The sequence below is a fragment of the Mustelus asterias genome, chromosome 12, assembly GCF_964213995.1.
Source record: "Mustelus asterias chromosome 12, sMusAst1.hap1.1, whole genome shotgun sequence".
Lineage (NCBI taxonomy): Eukaryota > Metazoa > Chordata > Chondrichthyes > Carcharhiniformes > Triakidae > Mustelus > Mustelus asterias.
The window spans coordinates 90,198,957-90,225,940 of record NC_135812.1 but is presented as its reverse complement, the minus strand read 5'-3'; the positions used below and the strand labels follow the sequence as shown (position 1 = coordinate 90,225,940).

Sequence of the window (26,984 nt, the reverse complement as noted above, 5' to 3'; positions counted from 1 at the left end):
ACACTCCCTCATCCCCACACACTCCCCATGCTCACACCCCAAGGCCCCTCATATCGTACATGTCAACCTATGCCCCTCTACCTACTCCGTAAGGCACTTTATAGCCCCTATACCAACTTAGTGCCACCAACCTATGCCCTTACAGCCTCCAGGCCAACTCATCAAGTATCCACCATGGGCATACCTCAGGACCCATGCTGAAATTAAATAAAGTTCTTAAGTGTCCTTTGATGAACTGACTAGTTTAAAAATCACCGATTGATACAAATGCATTCACTGCACTTAATTTTCTTCAAATGCTTAATCCTTAATAACATCCCTTGGTACTCCCTTTCTAACCACCTTCTCAAAGGCAATCATGGATGGGTAATAACTGCTGACCTAGCCAGTGATGCCCAAATCCTGTAAAATAATTTTTAAAAAGCAAGCAATTGTATTCACTTCAATGCCTTTATAAGCACTTGGAGCTGTCAGTCACACTATGAACTGACAGTAATAATGATAGGTAGTGAAATTGGTCATCCTATAATGCTAACCCTCGGATTTATTTTACAAACAGAATGAAATAGCAAGAACATTAAAAAAGACTGCAGATTTTTTTTCAAATATTTGAAGAGCAGGAGGCTTAAATGCCTTGACAGTGCCATTTTGTAGTGTCCTTGGACCATATCCAAAAGCGTACCCTATCTCTCCAAATAATTTTCTTCTACCAGGTCTGGGGTGCACAAGTGGTGTTTTGGAAATCCCACTAGCCAAATAAGATTCGCCTGAAGACAGTTGGACTTAAAATGTGAAAGTTGCTTCCATGAATCACGGATGTGTAAAGTGCGAGCAACGCCCTTTTCTCACCACCAACTCTGCAAAAATGGTGAGGACCGTGTTTGGGGGCAAGGCCTCTGGATCCAGGCCTCAGGAGCTATTTTCACTAAGACAGAGAGCCTCTCCGACTGCGCGATTGTTCAGGCTACTGTCTCAAGGTGCTTTGGACAAGAAAAGCAGCCATCAAACCATAATCTAGAGAGGGCAGTTCAAGAGGTTAGGGCTAAGAATGGAGGAGTGGAATAAGGGTGATGAGTGGGATGGTGGTAATACAATGGCAGCAAACAGTTCTTTTTCTGAATTATAAAGTGAAGCAATGAGTCAATCCTCTGAATATTGCAGGAACTAGTTCTTGTGCAACGATGTAAAAATGAATTTATGCTTTTTTTATTTTAATCTAACGTAATTACGAATTGAAATAACATTCCTGGGTTCCTTGTACTCATATAATTGCTTCAAGTGTTTTTGTTGTTTCCAGTTGGAAAACATATCAAATTGTTACTGTGCATACTGTTTATTCAGGCTATAGGACTGAAAAGGAGTAACCTCAAGACGTAGCATTCATTGTGGTTCCAGATGACATTTATCTTGGCTTATGGGAGCTGCTGAATTGGCTCCATCAGCAGTACATAATGTCTGGCAGCTGGGGGCCACTCAGCAGGCTGACTCCAATCCCTCTCAAATACTTTCTTCTCTTCCTGAGCAAACTAAACAAGGAGCACGGGACTGCATAGGAGGAATCAATGTGTGTGGCACCAAGACACCATTCAATTTACTTCCAATCACTTCAACAGACCCACAAGAAAATACCTTACATCTTAAGGAACTGGGTTCAATTTCGGAGCTGATGTCTAATTAGTTGGAGTACCGCAGACATACAGCTTAATCAAAAAAAGGATCAATCCGACAGACTTTCCTGCACTGTGTTCCCTCTGCGGGAGTCCATTATTTGTGATTGGTTTTGGATATCTCGTGTTACTGTCATTATTTGTTGCATTATAATGTGATGCCTACCTGTTGTGCTGCACATGATTTTTGTGGCTCATTTTAAAGTGACTTCTGTTTGTATTGAAATGTAGTATTTGTTATATGGAGATAGGACTTTGATTTTCCTTTACCCTTTCTCTTATCCTGTCCTGCATGTGCTGGGAGGCAGTATCCTACAGATGCCAGATGCCCCCGGTCAAACATGGCCAATCTTAATATTAGAGTATTGTCGGGCTAATCGAGTGTAACACAGTTGATCCCATTTTGCCTTTGCTCAATACCCTCAATGTATAAAGCAACAAGAGGCTCTGGTCAGACCACATTTGGAATATTGTGAGCAATTCTGGGCCCTATGGCCAAATCAGGATGTGCTGGCACTGGAGAGCGTCTAGAGGAGGTTCACGAGAATGATCTCAGGAATGAAAAGTTTGATGTATGAGGAGCGTTTGAGGACTCTGGGTCCGTACTCAATGGAGTTTAGAAGGATGAAGGGGGATCTCATTAAAACTTACAGAATATTGAAAGGCCTGGATAGAGTGGACATGGGAAAGATGTTTTCTTTAGTAGACAAGACTAGGATCCGAGGGCACTGCCTCAGAGTAAAGGGACGACCCTTCAGAACCGAGATGAGGAATTTCTTCAGCCAGAGGGTGTGAACCGATGGAATTCATTGACACAGAAGGTTGTGGAGGCCAGGTCATTAAATGTATTTAAGGCAGAGATAGGTACAGTTTTGATTGGTAAGGGGATCAAAGGTTATGGCGTTGAGAAACTTATCAGCCATGATTGAACGGCAGAGCAGACTCGATGGGCTGAATGGCCTAATTCTGCTCCTATATATTATAGTCTTATGGCGTGACCAAATAAAATTTGGCCTTAAAGCCAACTTTCAGCTTCTTAATCCAAGAGCACTGTGGGTTAGTTCATAGAACCATAGAAACCCTACAGTATAGAAAGAAGCCATTCGGCCCATCGAGTCTGCACCGACCACAATCCCACCCAGACCCTACCCCCATATCCCTACATATTTACCCACTAATCCCTCTAACCTACGCATCTCAGGATACTAAGGGGCAATTTTAGCATGGCCAATCAACCTAACCCGCACATCTTTGTAGCAATCTCTGAGCTAACTCACCACAGACTGCAGAATGCATAAAGGACCTTCCTGGCATGGTTACGTGTTGTGATTTCAGAGGTGTGATGGTGTAACAGATTTTGGGATAGGTGGGTGTGGTGGTATTTAATCCTTCATATCTACATGGAGACAGTTCTCAGCACCAGCTTTACCAAGTTGAGGCACCGAGGATGGCCTAGCCAATCCTCCACAGGGAATTATAGTCAAATGGTGTTGCATTAGTGGAAACATTTCTGCCTCTTCCCTCTCCTGCCTCGAGGCAGGTAGGTTTTTGGCCAGCTGCCCTAGTATCCTGTGGCTCCTGAGAAACATCTAAGAACGTTACGCTACATTAAGAATGCTATTGTTGGAACAGTCAGAAGTCAATGAGGAAATTACTTTCCTTTGAAGTTTTACCTGTTAGAAAATCAAATATGGCCATATCGATAACATTCAGCAGTCTGCTACCTGTGTTGTAAGGAGGGGTACGTTTAATCTTTTCACAATACTTTGGGTTGATTTCCCACCTGCAGGAAGACAAAACAGCAAGAGATTAGACGTGTGGTGAAAGCCCCCAATCATGATAACATTAAGGGCATATCATAATGTCAACATACCTGCTAGTGCATTAAGCATTGTTTACTCAACTAACTGTTGCTTGAAGGCAGTTCAGCTTTGTCTAATATTTATCATTTTGACTACATGGGTCAGATGAGTTGTTTCTGAATTTTCCAATTGCTGATACAGTTTTCCTCCTTCATCATCAAGACCAATTGTATTATTTCTGAAACCAGTGCTGCTGTTTCCATGACTCTCCTCTATTGATCCCGTTATTAGTTGGCTTTTCATAGAATCATAGAATCCCTACAGTGCAGAAGGAGGCCATTCGGCCCATTGAGCCCGCACCAACCACAATCCACCCGGCCCTATTCTCATAACCTCACACATTTACCCTGCAAATCCCCCTGACACTAGGGTCAATTTAGCATGGCCAACTAACCTAACACGCACATCTTTGGACTGTGGGAGAAAACCGGAGCACTGGGAGGAAACCCACGCAGACACGAGGAGATTGTGCAGACTCGACACAGACAGTGACCCAAGGCCGGAATTGAACCTGGGGTCCCTGGCGCTGAGAGGCAGCATTGCTAACCACTGTGCCTACGTGCCGCTTTTCTTCCTTTCGAGTCTGCCTATGGTGTGTACCTTTCCAAAACTGAGACCACAACCAAGAATGTCCTGCCAAGGTGCTGCAGGTCTGACTGTCCAGGCGTCCGGATGTGTGAGAATATTCTGGATTTACCCAGTGTCTGCTCATCCCCGCAAGGTAGTGTCAGTTATCTTCACCATAAGCACCTCTCAATTGCCAGCTGAGATGCCATGTGGAAGTGGTTGAGTGCTCATGTCCCGTCAGTGCCAGGCAAACCACCCTACCTCCATCAGAACTCTGAAGCTGTGACCTTGATTGGGAGGGCAGCGGGGAGCACAGTCACATGGGGGAATCCCAGCGAGGCAGGATAGAACAAGAACAAAGAACAAAGAACAATACAGCACAGGAACAGGCCCTTCGGCCCTCCAAGCCCGTGCCGCTCCCTGGTCCAAACTAGACCATTCTTTTGCATCCCTCCATTCCCACTCCGTTCATACGGCTATCCAGATAAGTCTTAAACATCCCCAGTGTGTCCGCCTCCACCACCCTGCCTGGCAGCGCATTCCAGGCCCCCACCACCCTCTGTGTAAAATATGTCCTTCTGATATCTGTGTTAAACATCCCCCCCTTCACCTTGAACCTATGACCCCTCGTGAACATCACCACCGACCTGGAGATCTCACCAAACTCAATGCCAGGAGTTCAGTATTTTCTTTTCTTCTATTTTCCGCCTGTCCAAATCAAAAGTGTGATTTTAAAAAAAATTGTTCTTATGGGGTGTGAGACCAGCATGCATTGTTCATCTCTAATTACCCTTGGGAAGGTAGTGGTGTAGGTAAGGTGAGAGGGGAGAGATACAAAAGTATCCAGAGGGGCAATTATTTCTCACAGAGGATGGTGAGTGTCTGGAACAAGCTGCCAGAGGTAGTAGCAGAGGCAGGTACAATGTTGTCTTTTAAAAAGCGTTTAGACAGTTACATGGGTAAGATGGGTATAGAGGGATATGGGCCAAACTCGGGCAATTGGGATTAGCTTAGGGGTTTTAAAAAAAAAGGCGGCATGGACAAGTTGGGCCAAAGGGCCTGTTTCCATGCTGTAAACCTCTCTGACTTTTCTGTAGTTTGCTAGGCCATTTCAGGGACAGTTAATGTTAAATCAGTGAAAATCCATTTACCGAAGGAAGCAGCAGTAGACATTCTGATTATTCACGATTGTTTTAATTGTGATACTATAATTCATTACAAACACTGGTTTCTCCCTGTCCAGAAACCTTCCCCTTGCGTAAGGGACCAGATTTTCCCCGGCCAGAGCCCCGGAAGAGCACTGCGGACGGCGGGGAATGACGGGAACAGGTGCGACCCTGAACGGATCTTGCAAGCATCATTAACCAAACTGGACTTAGCGGCTGGCGAAGAAGCAGGCCAGGAACCGGGCAATAGAACATAATTAACCAACGTGGACTTAGCCTCCGGTGAAGGAGGGAGCCAGAAACCTTCCCCCTACTGGAGAAAAACCCAGCTCTTAAATACAAGCTTCAACAAGAATCACCTGCTCTCAATCCACCATGAAGCGAGTCCTGGTTTACTCTGAAAGGGACCTGTATTTCTAACTTCAACAGTTAAGAGTCAATCCCATTTCCATTGGTCTGCAGTCACGTGCAGGCCAGTCCAGGTAAGAATGGCAGGTTTCGTCCCCTGAAGGATATTAATAAACCAGATGGGTTTTTATAACAATGCAGTAGTTCCATGATCGTTATTGATAAGAGTTCTGAATTGAATTTCAACTTCCCCAGGTGTCTTGGTGGGATTTGAACTCATTTCTCTGGTACATCATTCAAGGCCTCTGGGTTGCTAATCTAGCAACATTCCCACTGAGCTATTATCTATCCCAAGCCTGCTTCCGAATGGGATAAACAACAGCAGTTACAGGGATATACTCCCCAACAAATGGGAAGGAGCTTGGGGGAATGGAGAAAAAAAAGGAGCCATCTTGGGAGGGAATGAAAGAGAGAGGAAGCAGACTGGGGATTTGGAGGAGGTGGGAGAGAGAGTGAGTGAGTGAGAGAGAGAGGGATCAGGGTTTGGCGGGGTGGAGTGAGGGAAACAAAGAGTCCATCACAGGAAGGTGAGAAACCGAGCTTGAGGCTGAATGGGGGTGGGGGATGGGGGGGGGAGGGGGTCGTTGTTGGAGACCAGCAATCATAGAGAGGGAGGGAGTGAGAGAAAGAGAGAAAAGACGTGAGCCAAAAACCTCTGACCTCGTCTGCTGCAGGGGTTCTGCAGTGTCGCTGCAGTGAATGGAGTTTTGGCATAGCACCAAATTCTCTGTTCCTGCTGGCAACGGGGCAAGAATTTGATTTGATTTATTATTTCACTGTGTGTTAATACATGTGACAAAGTATTGTTTCTTGCACGCTATACAGACAAAGCATACTGTTCGTAGAGAAGGAAATGAGAGAGTGCAGAATGTGGTGTTACAGTCATAGCTAGGGTGTAGAGAAAGATCAGCTTAATGCAAGGTAAGTCCATTCAAAAGTCTGACAGCAGCAGGGAAGAAGCAGTTCTTGAGTCAATTGGTATGTGACCTCAGACTTCCCGGCAGAAGAAAGTGGAAGAGAGAATGTCCGCATTAAGGTGCGTGGGGTCCTTAATTATGCTGGCTGCTTTGCCGAGGCAGTGGGAAGTGTAGACAGAGTCTACAGAGAACAGATCTGATCGGAGAATCCCACCTGCGATCAGCAGACAGCAGGGGAGCTGAAGGTTTGCTTAAGAGGCATTCTTGTTCCTTCTGTCTCACAAGGAGTTCTGTGAAAGGTACTGTGGTGTCAACAGTTCTACCTCACTTTGACTGCTGTGTTCTCAAGTCCTGGACCACTGTTGTTAGGCTACCAGATCAGAAACCCCAAGGTATGTTATGAAGCCAGATGAGACCCCAACAATTTTCTATTTTGGCAATTGTGTGAGGATCTGATATTTCAATCCAGGTGCGATTCTACTGACAAACTGGAAAGCTTTTATCAAAAATCAAACTTTATTTAACAACACAGTTTAACTATAACAAATTAATTAGCTTAACCTTTAACAGTTGCACAATGCTTAAACATGACAAGATACAAGCCTTAACCTAACCTGCTAGCCTATCATTATGAGTTCCAATTCAAGCAATATTCTTCTAATTGACTTAAAACTTTTCTTTAAAATTAGTTGCAAAATACAGGTCTGCTTGCTCATCTTAAGTTAAGTCCTTGAGCTTCCAGAACACCTCTGGAGAGAGAGAGAGGGAGAGAAAGAGAGAGAGACAGCGAGACACCCGTTTTCTTCTGGCAGCCCGAGCAGCAACTGCTTCTATTCTAAAATGAAACTGAAACAGTATTTATTCCCTGGAGGCTTAGCTCCTCTCATTAAGCAGATAACTCTGTCCCTGTCAATCAACCTAATCAAAACTCTACACTGAAATCCCCAGGGGAGACCCAGGTAAACACAAAGGCCTTAGCTCTGCTTAAAATAAGCACTCCAGGTCTAAAAGGTTTTGCTAGACAAGTCGCTACCCTGCAAAACAGATCTGCATTCTAAACATACCCCTTACAAGAAGCATGATATACATATATATCTTAAAGGCACAGTAACATCACACTGTTCATTTTAAATCAGACGCCCATTGCAGGTTGGAAGCCTGATTTGAATATGTTAATGAAGTGCGCTGCTTCACATGCCTCAAATTTCACTTCCGTAAAAATGGTACCAGACACATGCGGTGAGTTGGGGACACATTTCCCATTTACAATCTTTGAACCACCCTAAATATAAATCCAAACACTTACTCTTCTTTACCCACAAACGTGTAGGACCTGCTCCACGGATTCTTGACGAGTTCTCGCTGTGCAAGGTAAAGGTCAGGCAGAAAGGCAGACATTGACCCTTCCAGCAAGTGAGGCCGCCCACAGGCTGCATACTCTGTCTTACACGAGTACAGGCATCTCGCAAAAAGACACACATTGTTCTCTGCAAAAGAGTAGAGACAACAAAGCTTATCGTGTTTGTTGTCGACCATGTGCAGACCTTATTTTTAAAATTAACAATATTAGGGTCACCAACTCCAGTCAGAGATCATCAAAAGCCTTCCTCCAATCACCTCAGTAAGTCAGAGAGCGGGATCTTCCAGCCACGCTCACCCCAAGACCAGAAAATCCGCCCGAGGTCAATGGACCTTAGCATGGTCCTGTCCCAACCGCTGCAATTCCCGTGGTGGGATGGACAGGAAAATTCCACCCAAAAGTCTTTTTTTGCCCATCTCTAATATTTCTATAATTAATAAACAAAAGTGTTCAAAGAAAATGAGAGCGTATGATTTTTTTAATGCTCTAACAGTCTTTCAGGTTTGCTGACAGCTAATATCTAGAATATTAATCTCTAACCCCCAGTGGTTTGAGCACTAACATGGAGGTTTGGCAGACCAACAAAGAATGCACAACAGAAAAGGGAGGCGGACATTTTTTTTTACTTCAACAAGTTCCACAGAAACTAAGAAAACTGTAGCTTTTGGCACTGGGAGAGTAAAGAACTTCCCTCTGTGTGGATTCTCAATTTTCGTTCACTTCCATGGACACGCATGTGGCATATCCCAGGAAAGTTCCCCTGGCGTATTTTCACAAGACCTCTTGGTTTGACCTGAATAAACCACTCGCAAAATAACCTGACACCAGGTAAGCAACGGCAGATTTTTCCCATTACCATTGGCCAGCACTGACTAGCAGAGAAGAGACACTGAGGGAGAGCTGTGTTTGGTGTCTGTGTCGAAATTAGTCACAGGAAAGAGTGTACATGGTATGTGAAAGAAGTGCTTGATGGGTCAAATTAAATTCTTGTTCTATGCATCTTGTATGTTCTTATAACCATCAATAGGACCAGGGATCAAAAATTACACTAGATTGCCTAAAGAGTTAAGCGGCCAAATTTAAAATGATAGATGGTTGCAAGTGGATTTTTCCAAATCCTCCCGTAGTGAATACCTCAACATGATGGAAGGAAGATGAAATGTAAACAGCAAATTAAATATTAATCAAGCACAAAGATTTATTCATGGTAAAACCAGGTGGAAATTGGACTCTATTTTAACACAACAAAACTTGCTACTGAAGTTAGACATTGTCAGAACAGAGGACCAAATATCTTGCATTACATTAAGAACAGGACGGTGGAAAGTTATTTCATACAGTGCCAAAGGAGGCCATTCGGCCTGTCAAGCCTGCACCGACAACAATCCCACCCAGGCCCTATCCCCATAACCCTACATATTTACCCAGCTAATTCCTCTGAAACTAAGCGTCACCAATTTAGTATGGACAATCCACCTAACCTGCATATCTTTGGAGTTTGGGAGGAAACCGGAGCACTCAGAGAGAACCCACACAGACACGGGGAGAACGTGCAAACTCCACACAGGCGGTCACCCGAGGCCGGAATTGAACCTGGGTCCCTGACGCTGTGAGGCAGCAGTGCTATCCACTGTGCCACCGTGCCACCCACTTCTATGTGTAGACATCTCAGACCGAATCTTCCTAATCATTTTCCAAAGGAGTTATTCATTTAAGTTTACAATGTTGAATAATGATTGTACACAAACCCAGGCTTTCACCTATTATAAAGATCTGCCCTCAAAACGGAATCCTAAAGTCAAAGGTAAGATGGTTAAAATATTTTTAACTTCTACTTGTTGAAATAAAAGTAAGTTGCTTTCGGAATGCCATGTGGGGGTGCATAAATATCCTGCTCTGAACTGCACAGGTTTCTGTAGAGTTCAGCTTCTTTCTTCATTACCTGGTGAGACGAAAAAGGTGCCTTTTAAATCTTCATTTCTAGTCAGGTCTTGGACTTCTTTAGTTAGGTTAAGCTTTCGGCCGGCCACTGGTGGAACACGCCGGAAATCAAGAATTCTTGAATAGAAAGTGTAAATTCATTAACGAAGAATAATATATTTGACGATTATGTTTTCAGATACAAGTGTGTGAGTGTGGGTGTGAGTGTGGTTGTATGTGTGAGTGTGAGTGTGGTTGTATGTGTGGGTGTGGGTGTGTGTGTGTGTGTGTGTGAATGTGTGTGTGTGTGTGTGTGTGTGGTACCCAGAACGACTCGCAGTGCTCCAGGTGTGGTCTCACCAGGACTTTGTATTGTTGAAGCATGCCGACTATCTCCTTGAATTCTACTCTTCTCAAAATAAAGGCCAGCATTCCATTTGTACTTTTTTGATTACATTCTGTACCTGCCCACGACCTTTTAATAATCCGTCTATGCAGTCTCCCAAGTCTCTTTGCACCTCCTCCGTTTATAGCTTTTCATCATTTAGAAAATACGTCCTGTCTTTTTTTAGGTCCAAACTGGATGATCCCACACGGTCGACATGAAAATTAATTTGCCAGAGTTTTGCCCATTTGCTGTTTGTAATTTTATTCTTTCATCTACAGTGCCATCTATCTTTGTGTTATTGGAAATCTTGGGACCTGTGGCTTTCTACCCCATCTCCTAAGTCATTAATTAATATGGTGAAGTGTTGCAGCCCCAGCGCAGATCCTTGTGGGACACCACTAGATACATCCAGGCAATTAGCCCACTATCCCTTCTGTCTGTCCATCCTGTTACTTATAGCAATGTCACTGAAGAGTTTGATCTGCTAATGGCAGCGATTGACGGTGGAAATCCCCTCTCCCACTCCCCATTATTATCCACATTAGTGCCTCAAACAAACTTCAATAAAATGCCTCCAGCCCTGTCCCATCACTGCACCATTTCTTACAAGAGTCTATGTTGGGTACAGTCTGTGGGTGACTGTCAAAACAATGACCATTTGCACAATTTAAAGACCTTTTGATGTTATGAAAACTTTGCGATGGATAAGAAGTAACTTCAGCACGGACAAACAACAGGCGGCAGCAGATCAGCCACTTGTTTTACACACCACGTGGCATTTCTTTCCCGCCGCAGTTGTGTTGTACCTCAGAAGCCACAGGGATAAATCCAATCCCAGATCCTCGGGTATAGAGTACGGGCCCGTTCTCAGCAAGGCTGCTGGATGGAGCAGCTTCAACTGTGGATTTCCTATCTTCAAAGGAGGAAATGAAAGGCCTGCTTTCCTCCTCCAAACACACATTCCGTCAGAGGAGAACTCAGCCTGAAGTATAACATTTTTCCCACTGAGAGAGGGGGAATAGGGAGGGATGTAAACCGGATAGCAATGTGTTGCTTCTGTGGAGGAGTAACTTGGTAGGTGGAACAGAGTAAATAGTGAGTTTTAGTGAACTCGTTCGTTTGAAACATTTCCCTCTTCACAGTTCAGCTTTAGGAGCGAAAAGTGAATTATAAATAAAATCCCTTCCCCACCCAATTGTTTTCAGAGATAGATATGTCACCCTCCAGAGAGGTTACATATGATTATACTGGCTCTCAGTGGTTTGTGGTTGATCCTTATTATAGTATTTAGGCTTAAACATTTGGTGGGATGTGAGCCATCTGTAATCTTTACAATAACAATATTTATAAAGAAATTCAGGGAGCACAGCCTTCACAATTAAACTTTCATACAAAGCCTGCAACTTCCTGTGCTCAGAAACAGCATGGATTTGTCGCAATACCTCTTGTCAGAGATGGAAAGTTTATTTATCTTTTAAAAGCTAGAAAGTCCCTTTTGTTCGAATGAGAAATGGACTCTGATCTCCCATCTGTAAAAGGAATAACATCAATGATACAAACAGATAGTGTTGGGGGAGTGTGGGTACACCGTCATTCTGTCCTCCCAGTCAGATGTGCAGCTGATAACCCATAGGGACGGATTTTTTTCAAATTCTACAGGGCAGAATGTAATCAAACCACATGATAAGTTGTGGCAAGGAGAGTTTGGGGGTCGGAGTAGGTAGGCTAAGGGAGGGAATCTGGGGGGGTGAATGGGGCAGGGAGGGATGAGGTTAGACTTTGTGGGGGAGGGGGCCCTACGATGGGTCCACAGGATTCATTAAGATGGGAACACCCAGTCCCCGCCAGCAGCCCTTTCAGGGAAAACTGCTGGGTTGGGTACTTGGAGTGGCACTGTCCCACCACTGGTAGTAGGATGTGGCCCTTAAGTAGGCATTAAGTGGCAGTGGACTCGGGTTCGATTCCCGGCTTAGGTCACTGTCTGTGCAGAGTCTACACGTTCTCCCAGTGTCTGCATGGGTTTCCTCCGGGTGCTCTGGTTTCCTCCCACAATCTGAAAGATGTGCTGGTTAGGAGCATTGACCATGCTGAAATTCTCCATCAGTGTTCCCGAGCAGGTGCCAGAGTGTGGCAACAAGGGGATTTTCACAGAATCTTCATTGAAGTGCTTACTTGTGACACTAATAAATAAACTTAAACTTAAAACCCGCTTGAGGGGCCTCAATCGGCCAACAAACTGACCACCCCACCCCCAGCCCTGTTGCTAGTAAAATGAGGGGGAGCTGGGCAGGTAGGCAGAAGGCATGGCGCCACTGGGTTTCATGTGCCCCTTCTTCAATCCTGCCAGCGTGGAAGCATTGATCCAGCCAAGAATCTCTGTGAAAAACACAAAATCATGTCTTGCATTCACACTGAAGGAATAGCAGAAATGTTATTCCCCAAGATCACACGGCTTGAAAAACCCAGTGTGTCTGGTCCTTCTATAAATCTGGTCATTTGTGGACCATAACCTGAAAAAATAAATAACAAAGAATGCAAGTGGCTTGTTCTAAAAATGATGTGGAGATGCCGGCGTTGGACTGGGGTAAACACAGTAAGAGTTTTAACAACACCATACTTGTTCTAAAAACCCAGTGGTTCATTAAAATGCTGCCATGCCAACTTGGTTTGCCCTACACAGGACCCCTATGAGGCTGACTCTCTTACTGCTCTTGTGGAGTGGCTGAGTGAGCTGCTCTGTCAGACAATCACAGTGACAATGAATAGACAATAGATGTGACCTTGCCTGTCTCGCCCACATTGTTTGAACATGCATTATATTTTACGAAAACCCTCCACCAAAAATTCACACACTTCAGAGCCTTTACAAAGACTGACAAGAATTTAAGATGAATACATGAGTACACAAATAAGTGGACTATCAAACAATCTCATTGTGTTGGATAACCAGTCTCAGGGAGCTATTATTACTGATGTTTGTAGAATCATTGAAATCCAGCGCATAATTCGTCTCATTGCTAACTTGCTGTTCTTAAAAATTCTTCATACATTGATTTAATATGAAATTGGATTCATTACACTAGATGCAGTAAGAAGTCTCACAACACCAGGTTAAAGTCCGAAAGGTTAATTTGGTATCACGAGCTTTCGGAGCGCTGTTCCTTCATCAGGTGAATGGACTCATCTGACGAAGGAGCAATGCTCCGAAAGCTCGTGATACCAAATAAGCCTGTTGGACTTTAACCTGGTGTTGTGAGACTTCTTACTGTGCCCACCCCACTCCAACGCTGGCATCTCCACATTATACTATATGAAATCAGGGCCTTACCTGTCCAGGTGGAAAGCAGCTATTTCCGCATTATGCCGTTGAAAGTCAACAAAATAAAAAACGTCTTCTGGAGTCTCCTCTTCTCGTTTTTGCCTGAAAAAAGTGAATAGAACATTTTTTGTGGTGTGGTCCATTCATCATATAAAAAAGGGGCATCGGCAATCAGTTACATACATACACGCGCAGTACTCTCTTTAAATCTTCTTTAATTCTCCTCTGCATGCTTTCTCAGTTACCCCCTTGCTTCCTGCAGGCTGTTGCGTACTCAGCTACCAGAAGATGCCTACCTCTGTGTATTGAGAATACCTTCTCTTAACTGCCAGGCTATTACAGTAACTGATCTGGAACCAATATGTTTTGAATGTAGAGATATGTACTCCATAACAACACCCCTGTACCCCCCCAACCCACCAATAAGTGATATTAGGTGGTCAGAGTTACAATGTGAAATAAGCATGCGGGTGTTTTTTTCTTTCTAGATGGATGATCTCAACATACAACATTGATATTGTAGAGCAGAAGAAAATGCTATTGATATTAAATGTCCTTGCAAGTATAGTGAAAGTATGATTGTTAAAGTAAGGAAGAAAAAGAGGGATGTACCCAGAATTAAAGGAGGCTGTCATAATCACTGGTAAATTTTAAGGACGTGGAGATGCCGGCGTTGGACTGGGGTGAACACAGTAAGAGTTTTAACAACACCAGGTTAAAGTCCAACAGGTTTATTTGGTAGCAAATGCCATGAGCTTTCAGAGCGCTGCTCCTTCGTCAGATGGAGTGGATATCGGCTCTCAAACAGGACATACAGAGACACAAAATCAAGTTACAGAATACTGATTAGAATGCGAATCTCTACAGCCAACCAGGTCTTAAAGATACAGACAATGTGAGTGGAGGGAGCATTAAGCACAGGTTAAAGAGATGTGTATTGTCTCCAGACAGGACAGCCAGTGAGATTCTGCAAGTCCAGGAGGCAAGCTGTGGGGGTTACTGATAGTGTGACATAAACCCAAGATCCCGGTTTAGGCCATCCTCATGTGTGCGAAACTTGGCTATCAGTTTTTGCTCAGTGACTCTGCGCTGTCGTGTGTCGTGAAGGCCGCCTTGGAGTACGCTTACCCGAAGATCAGAGGCTGAATGCCCGTGACCGCTGGAGTGCTCCCCCACAGGAAGAGAACCAAGATCCTGTGAAGTCATTACACACAAAGGCGCAATGATGAGGACCAGTCCAGCCCTTCAACTGCTGTCCTGTCCTATTGCATCTAGGACAAGATCCCAAATGAAACTGGAGAAAATACTCAAGAATGACAGCCTCCACAGATCACTGAGCAATTATAGACACCTTCAGATATATTAGCACTGCTGCTTCACAGCTCCAGGGACCTGGGTTCAATTCCCGGCTTGGGTCACTGCCTGTGTGGAGTTTGCACATTCTCCTCGTGTCTGCGTGGGTTTCCTCCGGGTGCCCCGGTTTCCTCCCACAGTCCAAAGATGTGCGGGTTAGGTTGATTGGCCATGCTAAAATTGCCCTTAGTGTCCTGAGATGCGTAGGTTAGAGGGATTAGTGGGTAAATATATAGGGATATGGGGATAGGGCCTGGGTGGGATTGTGGCCGGTGCAGACTCGATGGGCCAAAAGGCCTCTTTCTGTGCTGTAGGGTTTCTATGATTGGTTACTTCCACAAGGTCTGCACCAACAGATTACTATTTAAAAACCGTAATAATTGACTGTAAACAGTTATATTTCTTTGGAAGGGGGGAGAAAGTATCATTAAAAAGAAAGGGGGATGTTGTATATGCTTTTAAGGGATTGCTGCATGACATCACTGGAAGAGAAGTATGTCATGTGATCCAGCTTCAGTTTGACTTTTGCCTGTGAATAGAACACAGCCTGCCCTGATGGCTTCAAAATTTTAATATAAATGTTCGCATGAGGGTAGAATTTCCACAGGGCATTCTGGTGATCTCCACTTTCATTTCAGCAGGAAATTTCAGCATTTACATTTATTTATGCCATTGCTTGGGGTGCTTCTGTCAAAGCTGCACCAGGATCTCAGGCTTGGAAATTTGACCAGTAACAGTTTCCAATTAAAGAGGAAGTAAGGTATTAATCTAACTTCAGTTGGATTTGTGGGCAAAGCCATAAGCTCTCCATGTGTGGCAGTGGAATCATGGATTCCTTTATTCCAGAACTGAAGATTGACAGGTCAGGCTGCAGGATGAGGCTGGAAGTCACATCCTTTCAGATAGCCGGTTACCTCTGATCTCTGCTATAGAGAGTCAAAGCCCGATGCTGCCAGTGAGCCACATTTCCTTTTGTTGCTTGACCTTGAACTTTTTAAAACTGTTCCGTTCAGACTGTTACGCAGAAATCTCTCTCAACATTGACTGGTTCGAGACATATGATTGTACTCTCAAATGAATCAAACGGTCTCCAATGTGTTTGAAGATAGAGTGTGTAATTAAGTTAAATGCCTTTGATATAATGAGTAAAGGATTCTCCTCATTTGCTATTTGTAGAAAAATTATAATCATGTTCTTTATAGTTTTGCAACAAACAGCAAAATGAGATAACTCCTCCCATAATTAGCTCCTTTTTAAATTCCCTTATGGGATATGGGTATTGCTGGAAGGTCAGCATTTATTGCACATCCTTATTTACCCTTGACAATGGTGATGAGCCCCCATCTTGACAACAGCTGAGAAGCTCACTAGGCCATTAAGAGCCAACCACATTCCTGGAGGTCTGGCCTTACGTTATTAGCCAGACCAATTGAATGGCATGGCTCCATTCCTAAAGGACATTAGATACTGGTTGTGTTTTCTGATGGCACGGGGTGGGTTCATTCAATGAAAAGCTGAGCTATACCAGCTGGGATCGTCCCATGTTCAATATCCAATTGGGGCCACATTAGCTGACCTCAATGGAGGTGGCCATTCAGAGGGTTCAATCAGCGTCATTGAGGCTGTCTCAGGGAGGGGAGATGAACAAGGCTTCCAATTCCTGATAGATATTCAGTAGTAATGGCTGGAGTGCATGCGTGTCAGTAGTTGCTGGGCGAGGTCAAGACCAGGGTCAGTTGTGATGACCTGAGTGGTCAAATAGTCTGACAGAAAGCCATTCAAATTTGGGGGGGGGGGCCGCAAAAAGGAATATAGTGGAAATAGGGGATAGTACAGTCAGCAGGACTGACACCATTCTTTGCAGCAAAAAGTGTGAGTTCAGCGTGTTGCCTATCCAGTGCCAGGGCTCGGGACATTGTTTGGGCTGGAGAGGAACTTGCAGTGGGAGGAGGAGGACCCAGTCGTCATGGTTTATGTAGGTACCAATTCCGTTGGCAGGACAAAGAAGACGGCACCAAATTAAGAAGCAGAACCTCAAAGGTCATAATCTCTGGATTATTACCTGAGTCACATGCAAATTGGCATAGGAAAAATCAAATTAGGGAGATGAATGCGTGGCTCAAAGACCGGTGTGGGAGAAGTGGGTTCCAGTTCATGGGGCACTGGCACCAATACTGGGGAAGATGGGGGCTGTACCTTAGGGACAGTCTATGCCTGAACCATGCGGGGAGTCGTGTTCTTGTGAGCTGCACAAGTAGAGAAACAGAAATGTTTTAAACAAAATAATGGGGGCAAGGGACCAAATTTGGGAAGATGTGGTCAATGAAAGAGCAGAGAAAGAGCAAAAGATAAAGATACTATTCTGGGAGATGAAAAACAGATCATGACAGGAAGGGATAGAGAGTACAAATTTAACAGTAAATCAACAGATGAGACTAGACGCTATTAAAGGAATAAAAAGATAAAGCTAAAAGCTTTGTACTGAATGCACATAGCATTCAAAACAAAACAAACGAACTGAAAGCGCACATAGAAATAAATGAGTGCTATTTGATCGTGATTACGGCTGCAGACCTGAATATTGAAGGATACAGGATATTTAGGAAGGACAGGGAGTGAGGAAGAGGTGTGGGGTGGGTGTGTGTGTGTGCAGGCAAGAGGCTCTGTTAGTTAATGATGGTAAATTCAGGAAACCAGGATGTGGAAACGGCTTAGGTAGAGATGAAAAATGGAAAGGCAAGAAGTAACTTGTGGGAGTCATGTACAGACCCCTTAACAGTAACCACATAGTAGGGTGGAGCATAAGGGAAGAAATAATTAGAACTTGTCAGAAAAGCACAGCAGTAATCGTGATAGATTTTAATTTATATATAGACTGGACAGGTTGGATGGACAGAGGGAACCCAAATGAGGTGTTCATTGAATGTTTTTGAGATAGTTCCTTTTAACAGCATGTTCTGCGGTCAGAGAGCAGGCAAAACTTGACCTGGTATTGTGCAGTGAGATGGGAGTAATTAATGATCAGACAGTGAAGGCGCCCCTAGGTAGTCGTGACCATCATATGATTGAGTTTTACATTCAGTTTGAGGGAGAGAGGAGTGGGTCTGAAGCTATGGCCAGAATTTTACCATGCCTGTCATGGGAATTGGAGTGGGCGAGAGGCGGACAATGGAACAGTCCGTTGACAATGGGTGGGATTTTAAGGTTTCAGGATGAGCGAGGCCATAAAATCCTGCCCTATGTTTTTAGACTTAAATGAGGAGAATTATCAGGGCATGAAAGCGGAGCTGGCTAAATTAAATTGGCAAATTAGGGTAAGGGATAGGTCATGAGAGATGTAGTAACATAAAACCATAGAAAATAGGAACAGGAGTGGGCCATTCAGCCCTCTGGACAGGCTCGGCTTGTATCTGTTGGAGTTTATAAGAGTAAGAGGCGACTTGATTGAAATCTTCAAGATCCTGAAAGGTCTTGACAAGGTGGTTGTGGAGAGGATATTTCCTGCTGTGGGAGAATCCAGAACTGGGGGTCAGTATTTAAAAATAAGGGGTCGCCCATTTGAAATGGAGATGAGGTGAAATTTGTTATCTCAGAGGGTAGTGAGTCTTTGGAACTCTCTTCCTGAGAAGGTGGCGGAAGCTAATTCCATTAATATTTTTAAGGCAAAGGTAGATAGATTCTACCTACCCCAATGGGTGATCGGGGGTAGGTAGGATGAAGACTTGAGATTACTATTCAGTCATAATCTTACTAAATGGCAGAGCTAGGGGAATTTCACAGTAACTTCATTGCAGTGTTAATATAAGCCTTACTTATGACTAATAAATAAACTTTAAAAGCTTTACTTTAAAAGCAGGCTCGAGGGGCTGAATGGCCACCTCCTGCTCCTTGTTTGTATTTAATGCGAAGACTTAGCAATGGAATGATAGCCAAATGAGTGATGTCATTGAGTATGCTCAGCACATTTAGTCTCATTCATAGAATCCCTACAGTGCAGAAAGAGGCCATTCAGCCCATTGAGCCTGCACCGACCACAATCGCACCCAGGTCCCATCCCAGTAACCCCACCTATTTACCCTGCTAATCCCCTGACACTAAGGGACAATTTAGCATGGTCAGTTCACCTAACCTGGTACATCTTTCGAGTCTGGGAGGAAACCAGAGCAGCCGGAGGAAACCCACGCAGACACGGGGAGAATGTGCAAACTCCACACAGGCTGGAATTGAACCCCGGTGCCTGGCGCTGTGTGTTAACCACCGCACCACTCTGCCACCCCAGTTCACAGTAGAAGATAGTGCCTTTACGAATAGTGGGGAGGAGACAAAATTGGTGAGCGTTTTTTAAAAAAACTGATTATTTTCAATAAAACAAACCCCAGGAACTAAAAGTAGAATGATTCATCTCACGGTATGAATTTAACACTCATCTCTCAGCAGCATCTTTGGGGTTTGGTTTAAGCATGTAGACATTACAGGACAGGCTCAATATCTTACTTGTGCTAGGTGGCACAGTGGTTAGCACTGCTGCCTCGCAGTGCCAGGACATGGCTTCAATTCCCAGCTTCGGTCGTTGCCTGTGAGGGTTCTGCACGTTCTCCCTGTGTCTGTGTGGGTTTCCTCCGGGTGCTCTGGTTTCCTCCCACAGTCTGAAAGACGTGCTGGTTAGGTGCATTGGCCATGCTAAATTCTCTCTCAGTGTACTCGAACAGGTGCCGGAGTGTGGTGACTAGGGGATTTTCACAGTAACTTCATTGCAGTGTTAATATAAGCCTACTTGTGACACTAATAAATAAATAAATATCCTTTCTCATTTGTATGTTTGCAACTGTGATAAAATAAATACAAAATGTGATGATTCACTTCCATATGGTAGAGATATGGGGGTGGGGGGCAAATCTTCCCGTTCCACCTGCCACGGGAATGGGAGCGGGTGAGGGGCGAACCATGTAAAAGTCTGTTGACCTCGGGCGGGATTTTCCAGAGGTGAGTGCGGCCGGGTGTTTAATTTGCAGTGAGGTGAAATGTGGGTGCTGGTGAACTAACTTACTTCATAGGCTTGAACATGGCTTTTCCAAAGTTCTTAAATTTTAGAAGTAGTTTCAGATGGACTCCACTTGGTTTCACAACTTGCAAGAGAGAAAAAAAACAAGAAGATTGAAGGTTATAAACAGATAAAATAGTGTTCCATATAGTATATGTTATCTTCATTTGAATTCTGCCCCCAGATATATAAGAACATAAGAAATAGGAGCAGGAGTAGGCCATCTAGCCCCTCGAGCCTGCCCCGCCATTCAATAAGATCATGGCTGATCTGAAGTGGATCAGTTCCACTTACCCACCTGATCCCCATAACCCCTAATTCCCTTACCGATCAGGAATCTATCTATCTGTGATTTAAACATATTCAACGAGGTAGCCTCCACCACTTCAGTGGGCAGAGAATTCCAGAGATTCACCACCCTCTGAGAGAAGAAGTTCCTCCTCAACTCTGTCCTAAACTGACCCCCCTTTATTTTGAGGCTGTGCCCTCTAGTTCTAGTTTCCTTTCTAAGTGGAAAGAATCTCTCCATCTCTACCCTATCCAGCCCCTTCATTATCTTATAGGTCTCTATAAGATCCCCCCTCAGCCTTCTAAATTCCAACGAATACAAAACCACTCATTATCCAAGACAAACACAGTATAAAAAACTTGAGAGCTAAGTTGTGGTGGCTTTAGAACAGAGAAACCACTTTGGGTTTTATAATGAGGGGCAGACTGAACACATCCTCGTAGCTTTAAGTGGGAAATCCACATCTTTTGCCCATATCTCTCATTATTTAGTTATAAGCTGTAATTCTCATGGTTCAGGGAAAAATGCTGCCTTCCGCAGAATGATGCAGAAAGTTCCAAACAATTAACATAAGTGCGGCTTTGCTTGTGCGTTTCAGATTCAACAAAAACCACCATTGGCGCCATGCAAAACCCCAGTTTACACGTAGATGCCGCAACCCATGTCATGACCTTTGATTTCAGGGTGTGACGTCAATGCTGGATAAGCTCATGCTTCCTATTCATCAACTGTAGAACCTTATACACCTGTCACTTACTGTCCTATCTGCACACCAATACCAGATTGAGGTGGCAAGAATGCCAAACTGGGGAGTTCAGTTCTAACATTAACTCCCCACCATTACTGTACAGAATTGGGGTCAATCACGTAATGAGGAATATGCCATATTATCAGAGGTCTAAGGACATCATTGTGCCCGAGAAGCCAGTAGCGTCCTGTGAACCAACTATAAATATAATGAACCAATCTTGCATAATGCGGTAAGAATGCTCACTTTGGGACAGATGTGTGAAGCACCTCTGGACTTGCAATTCTGGTGCGTATAGCCTGGATCATGTTATCAGTTCTTTACAACCTTAGAAATGGCAGAAAGTTATTAAACACATGGTCTTGCTTTTATTTTATGTTGGTGGCGGTGCAATCTTGGAGGATAAGAATAACCCGACTAAATTGGCAGCTGAGCTGTTTACTGATCTGAAAATTAGCACATGTCACAGTAGTTCTGCTAACTTGACCTTTGCCATTCTGACCTTTTAGTCCAGGATGACTAGGGTGGAGTGTTTCAGATATTCCTCTTTACTCCAAGGGCTATGGGGGGAAAAGGCAAGGGAATGGCACTCGATGAATTGCCGTTGCAAAAAGCCAGGACGGACACAACAGCCTCCCGCATCGTAACCATTCTAAGATCCTATGAAATAGATACATCTTCGAAGCAGCTGTTTAACAAATAGCTTCGTCAATATTCCTAAATTTCATGTCACAGTGCGATAAATGTTTAGCTTGACTTTTAAACTATTCCCCACATAGGAAGCAAGCTTTCTGCAGATTGGTGAGACTTCTTGTTGAGTCAGAGAAAAATAGCACACCTGGGCTCAATAGTTCTATAAGATACAGACCTGCTGTGAGCTTTCTACTGATTATTTTATTAACTTCATTTGTAGGACATGGGCGTCGCTGGCTGGCCAGCATTTATTGCCCATCCCTAATTGCCTGAGGGCAGTTGAGAGTCAACCACATTGCTGTGCCTTATGTAGGCCAGACTAGGTAAGGACGGCAGATTTCCTTCCCTAAAGGACATTAGTGAACCAGATGGGTTTTTATGACCATCAGCAATGGTTTCATGATCATCTTAATTCCAAATATTTTTTATTGAACTCAAATTCTGCCATGTCTGGATTCAAACCCAGGTCTCCAGAGCATTAGCCGAGTTTCTGGATTAATAGTCTAGCAATAATACCATTAGGCCATCTAAACTTTGTTTACAACAGCGTATTTATATACCTAACTCCCCCAATTCTTTGGGATTACACAGAGTCTGTATCTGCAGTTTTGGCTCCAATTTTTACCTGTCTGCCTAATGTCAAATCAAATATCTAATGGGCACACATTTGGGCACAAGGCCCACTTCTCTACTTACCTTAGACACAAGCACCACTTTATCAGCTTCAAACAGTGTTTGTGTCCTGCTGCCATGAAAAGAAATCATGCTTGTGTAGGTGTAGAAAGTAGTGTATATTTATACGAGTCATTAGTACGACTGTCTAATGTTAAACAGATTTCAATGCAATCAGACATGCCGGGCAGTGAACAAGGGTGACAGGGTTAGATGCTTAAAACAAATATCCTTCCATAACAAGGAGCGTGCTGAACAACTTGTCAGCAGATTTCCTTGTTCCTAACCATGACTGTGAAAAAGTTGCTGATGTGCTAACAGTAACAGCGAGCCTTAGCCGCAAGTAACACAAAAATCAAGTTGCTTTTATTTTTCTCATTTCTGTTGACTCATGTATCTCTTTCCTGCAGCAAGAGCAGAAAGAAAGTTTACTTTAAACCAGCTCAAATAGTGCAGGCACTGCACAAATTAAAATGACTTAAAAGGGCCAAAAAGACCCAAAATTCCAAAAGAAAAATCAGTTAACATCAGCTGGTTTTAAAGTTTGAAACTATTTGCTTCATTTTGTTCATGGATGTGTAGAATATATTTATTAATCAAGATTAAGTTTGATGCTTCTGGGCCTTCTGCTAAACCTGGATATGAGGCTGCACCGTGATCCTTTTGCTGGGAATCAAATAACTGTTCAGGATAGAGAAGGTTAAATGTTTCTCGTACCTTCTTTACAGTTGCATCGCCCATTCAAAGCCTTCGCGTCATATGTGTAATCTATAAAATATATAAAATGACATTTTATTCATAACATAATTGCAAAGATTAAAGATGAATAATTTAAGAAGCAGTTAGTGTGTCATTTTGGATCTCTATGAAGTAGTTTATACTTTGGAAGGATCATTTGGGGCAGCACGGTGACACAGTGGTTAGCACTGCTGCCTCACAGTGCCAGGGACCCGGGTTCAATTCCGGCCTCAGGTCACTGTCTGTGTGGAGTTTGCATGTTCTCCCCATGTCTGTGTGGGTTTCCTCCCACAGTCCAAAGATATGTGGGTTAGGTTGACTGGCCATGCAAAATTGACCCTAGTGTCAGGGGGATTAGCAGGGTAAATGTGTCGGGTTATGGGAATATGGCCTGGGTGGGATTGCGGTCAGTACGGACTCGAATGGCCTCTTTTTGTACTGTAGGGATTCTATGATTCTATGAAAAGCGACAGTGCAACTTCAGGGTACAACTGGAATCTGTTTCCATAACACAGCAAATGTCAGAATCGTCACGGAGGCGATCTGACACCGAGGAACTCCAGCGCTGTGCAAAACCAAGTTTCAAAAGTGTTCAGTGAGTCAGCTTGACCTCCTGGGCACTTCCTAAACGTAAGCAGAGCTTATTTAAATGTTTCAAGTAAGCAGGCACTCCCATCTGCAATCCACTTGAGTGGAGCTCTTGGTTACACGGGTTAGATTCTCCAACAAGCTGCATGATCAAGGTGCTGCCAGCGAGGAGTGTGACTGTAGACGTTGGTTTTCAAAAGTTTTTCTTTGAAATGGACAACCTAAGAATATATTAAAGCACTCAATAACTTTTTTTAAGTTTTATTTTTTAGGTATGAAATCTTTTGGATAAAACGAATCTAATCTGCGGCAGCTTGGTAAAATATTCAGTGAAAGCAACCTCTGTTCCCAATGAAAAAAATAGTCTGAAAAAGGGAAAAAACAACTGGCTTTGCACAGCTGCCACTACTAGTCTTCACATCTGACTGTTGATCCCTGTATGTTGTTGGCACTAACCTTTAATAACCTAGTATAATTCATTAACCCTTCAACTCCTCCGTATTTCATGTAGAACCCCTAGAGAGAAAAGGTTCAATTCACTTTATGTCCAATCCTAGAAGTTACAGGGCAATATTTGCAAACCTTTGTGCAACCCAGGGGACGATTCTCCCATTCCGACGTGCTAATTTTTTAGCGCCTCGGGCCGGGAGAATCGCGTTTGGGCCGATTCGCGGGATTTGTGCATGCGTTCCCGATGTGTGCGCATCTCTGAGCGCCGGATATCTGGCCCGGTCGGGACCACGCTGGAAACCAGCGGGACCAGCAGATAAGTCATTTTAATCTTATTTTAATGTTATTTGAATGTCATTATCGGGTCCGAGAGTGAAGTCTCCGGGCCCCATAGCATCTCCCACCCCAGTCAGTTTCACTCCAGCGTGGTTCAGATTAACTCCCCACTTTTGGGGAACTAGGGAGAGACCCGACTGGAGTGAAGGAGGGGGGCAATCAGGGCCCCCCAGGGGGTCGAGTGGTGGGGTGGTGGTGCTCTCTGGATATGGGCACCCTGGCAGTGCCAGCCTGTGCCACCTGGCATTGCCCTAGGGGCAAAGTGCCCATGCCCAGGGGGCACCTTGACACTGCCCATCGGGCATGGGGCAGTGCCAAGGGGGCAGAGCCTAGGGGCAATCGGTTGGGATGGGGGTCCCGCTGCCACTCTGCCATTGGGATCGTTCGGGGCTGGAGAGAGGCCAACGATTGGGGCGGGTGGTCTGCCAGGGTGGGGGGATGGGGGGGAACCATCACTGCTGGGGAGGGGGCGGGGGGAGGTTGGGGCTGGCCCATGAATGCTCCTGGGGGGTGTGAATGGGCTGTGGGTGAGTGGGGGGGGCGGTGGAGGGGCAGCACTGCGAGGGTCTCAGGCTGGCCAGCAACGTGCAGGCAGACAGTTCGGGGCCACTGCGCATGCATGATTGTGACCTCTGCATTGCACAGAGTGTGGGAGATTCGAATCTGAACTCCCACTGAAAATACAATCATGATTTACACCACTTTTCCCATCTATTCAGCACTTCGGACTTTTTTGGGAGATTGTCCCCCCCAACTCCAGTTTCTCTTCTCGACATAAAACATCCATTTAGTTCACCCTCTGAAAATCTGCTGCTTTTACACATTGAGCAATAAGCAGTTTAAAATCTGAATGAACAGTACCTGGAGTAATGAATGAACTGATCAATTTATTTGCCAATGCAAAAGTACCAACACACTTTGAAAGTTATTCAGAACTTTTCATATCAAACTGCCTACATTGGTAAGCCTGGAATTGATGTGGTCTTTGGTTCATTCCTCCTCCTCCAGCAGGTATCATGCCTTAAGAGGGTGTTGGCGACCACAGGCTTCCAGTGGCTGGGTCCATGATTATGTTTGGCAGAGTATTGCAGCTTGCTGTTGCCTTCTGCAGTACAGCTGACCAGGAAACTCCCACACTTACCAACTGCACATTGGAAGGATTTACAGGCTGATAATTAGCCACGTTATGAATGCACCTTCCATGGCCATCAAGTGCTGAAGTGGATCGTGAACCCAGAGCTTCTGGCCCAGTGGTAGAGGTGCTACCCACTGCCCCATAAGACTCCCTCCCCTCTGCTTTAGCTTGTGAATAGTTTTGGCTGAACTCAGTTCAAACCTTCATTTTAGGTCTATATGCATCGAACAATTGATCATTTCCGGTACTCCAACAATAGTAATTACTTTTTACCAGTGTACGAGCATTCCAAATGTCACATCTAGATCATAGAATCCCGACAGTGCAGAAGGAGGTATTTCAGCCCACCGAGCCTGAACCGACAACAATCCCCCACAGGCCCTAATCTCTTTAACCCCATGTATTTACCCCGCTAATCCCTCTGACGCTATGAGTCAATTTAGCATGACCAATCCAAATAACCCACACATCTTTGGACTGTGGGAGGAAACCGGAGCACCCGGAGGAAACCCACGCAGACACGAGGAGAATGTGCAAACTCCACACAGACAGTGACCCAAGGCTGGAATTGAACCCGGGTCTCTGACGCTGTGAGGCAGCAGCGCTAACCACTGTGCCATGGGATTATGTAAGTAGCACAATACTTACATAATCATGGAGTCACTATTCATTTCCAGTGTCCCCCTGAGACTACCATCACACATTCTAGATCAGCACCGAGTGCTGCTGATGTCTGAATGAGCTGGGATTAATCCACAAAAAAAAAACACGCCTTTGACATTTTCAGCACTTTTATTGCTATTTAAAACATGATTTAATATTCCCTGGATGGTGATTTGCTTTAAATGTGGAAACAAGGAATATTAAGTGTTATAGATTAGGAAATAATTCAAACAAAGCCTCATTATGACTAACCTTTACTGCTTCGAGCTAAAAGTCAGGACTGCACACCTTACATATTATATAATTCCCATCGAATTCACCAGAAACCCTTGTGATAAGCTCATCGTGTGATTTTCCTTACAAGTCCCCTTCCTTCGTCCACTGTGCCTCAAAATTGTGAGTCACAAACAGCTGGTGAAATTGGAATTTTCCCCTTGCAGTTTAAGCACACACCCAATGAATAATGATATGAAAGGATGTTCAGGATGGAAAGTGCTTTAGGACTGTCTAGCGTAAAGATTTTGACTGTTAACATCATTTGAGAGGGCAGTGGTTGAGCAGACCTGGCTCTTGTAGGGTTTATTTTTTGCAGTGCTCAGTGCTGTAGAAGAGCTGCCCATGCTGGGAGTCAGAGGGAATGTCAGCGCAGCCACTCCACTGGGGGTCAGAGGGAGGGGAATGTCACAAAACCTGTCAAAAACTGA

At 44.3% G+C, this 26,984-nt stretch overlaps 1 protein-coding gene across 2 annotated transcripts in view; it reads right to left on the bottom strand.

Annotated features, from left to right (window-relative positions):
- fam20a (FAM20A golgi associated secretory pathway pseudokinase) overlaps nt 1-26,984 on the bottom strand; it is a 68,286-nt gene that overhangs the window by 12,499 nt on the left and 28,803 nt on the right. For both annotated transcript variants that reach the window (XM_078225607.1, XM_078225606.1), the window contains 6 exons: nt 23,088-23,138; nt 19,975-20,053; nt 13,584-13,676; nt 9,890-10,005; nt 7,894-8,074; nt 3,341-3,450 (listed from right to left, as the gene is read on the bottom strand). In XM_078225607.1, the coding sequence (XP_078081733.1) occupies nt 3,341-3,450; nt 7,894-8,074; nt 9,890-10,005; nt 13,584-13,676; nt 19,975-20,053; nt 23,088-23,138 (630 nt within the window). The remainder of the gene's footprint in view (nt 1-3,340; nt 3,451-7,893; nt 8,075-9,889; nt 10,006-13,583; nt 13,677-19,974; nt 20,054-23,087; nt 23,139-26,984) is intronic.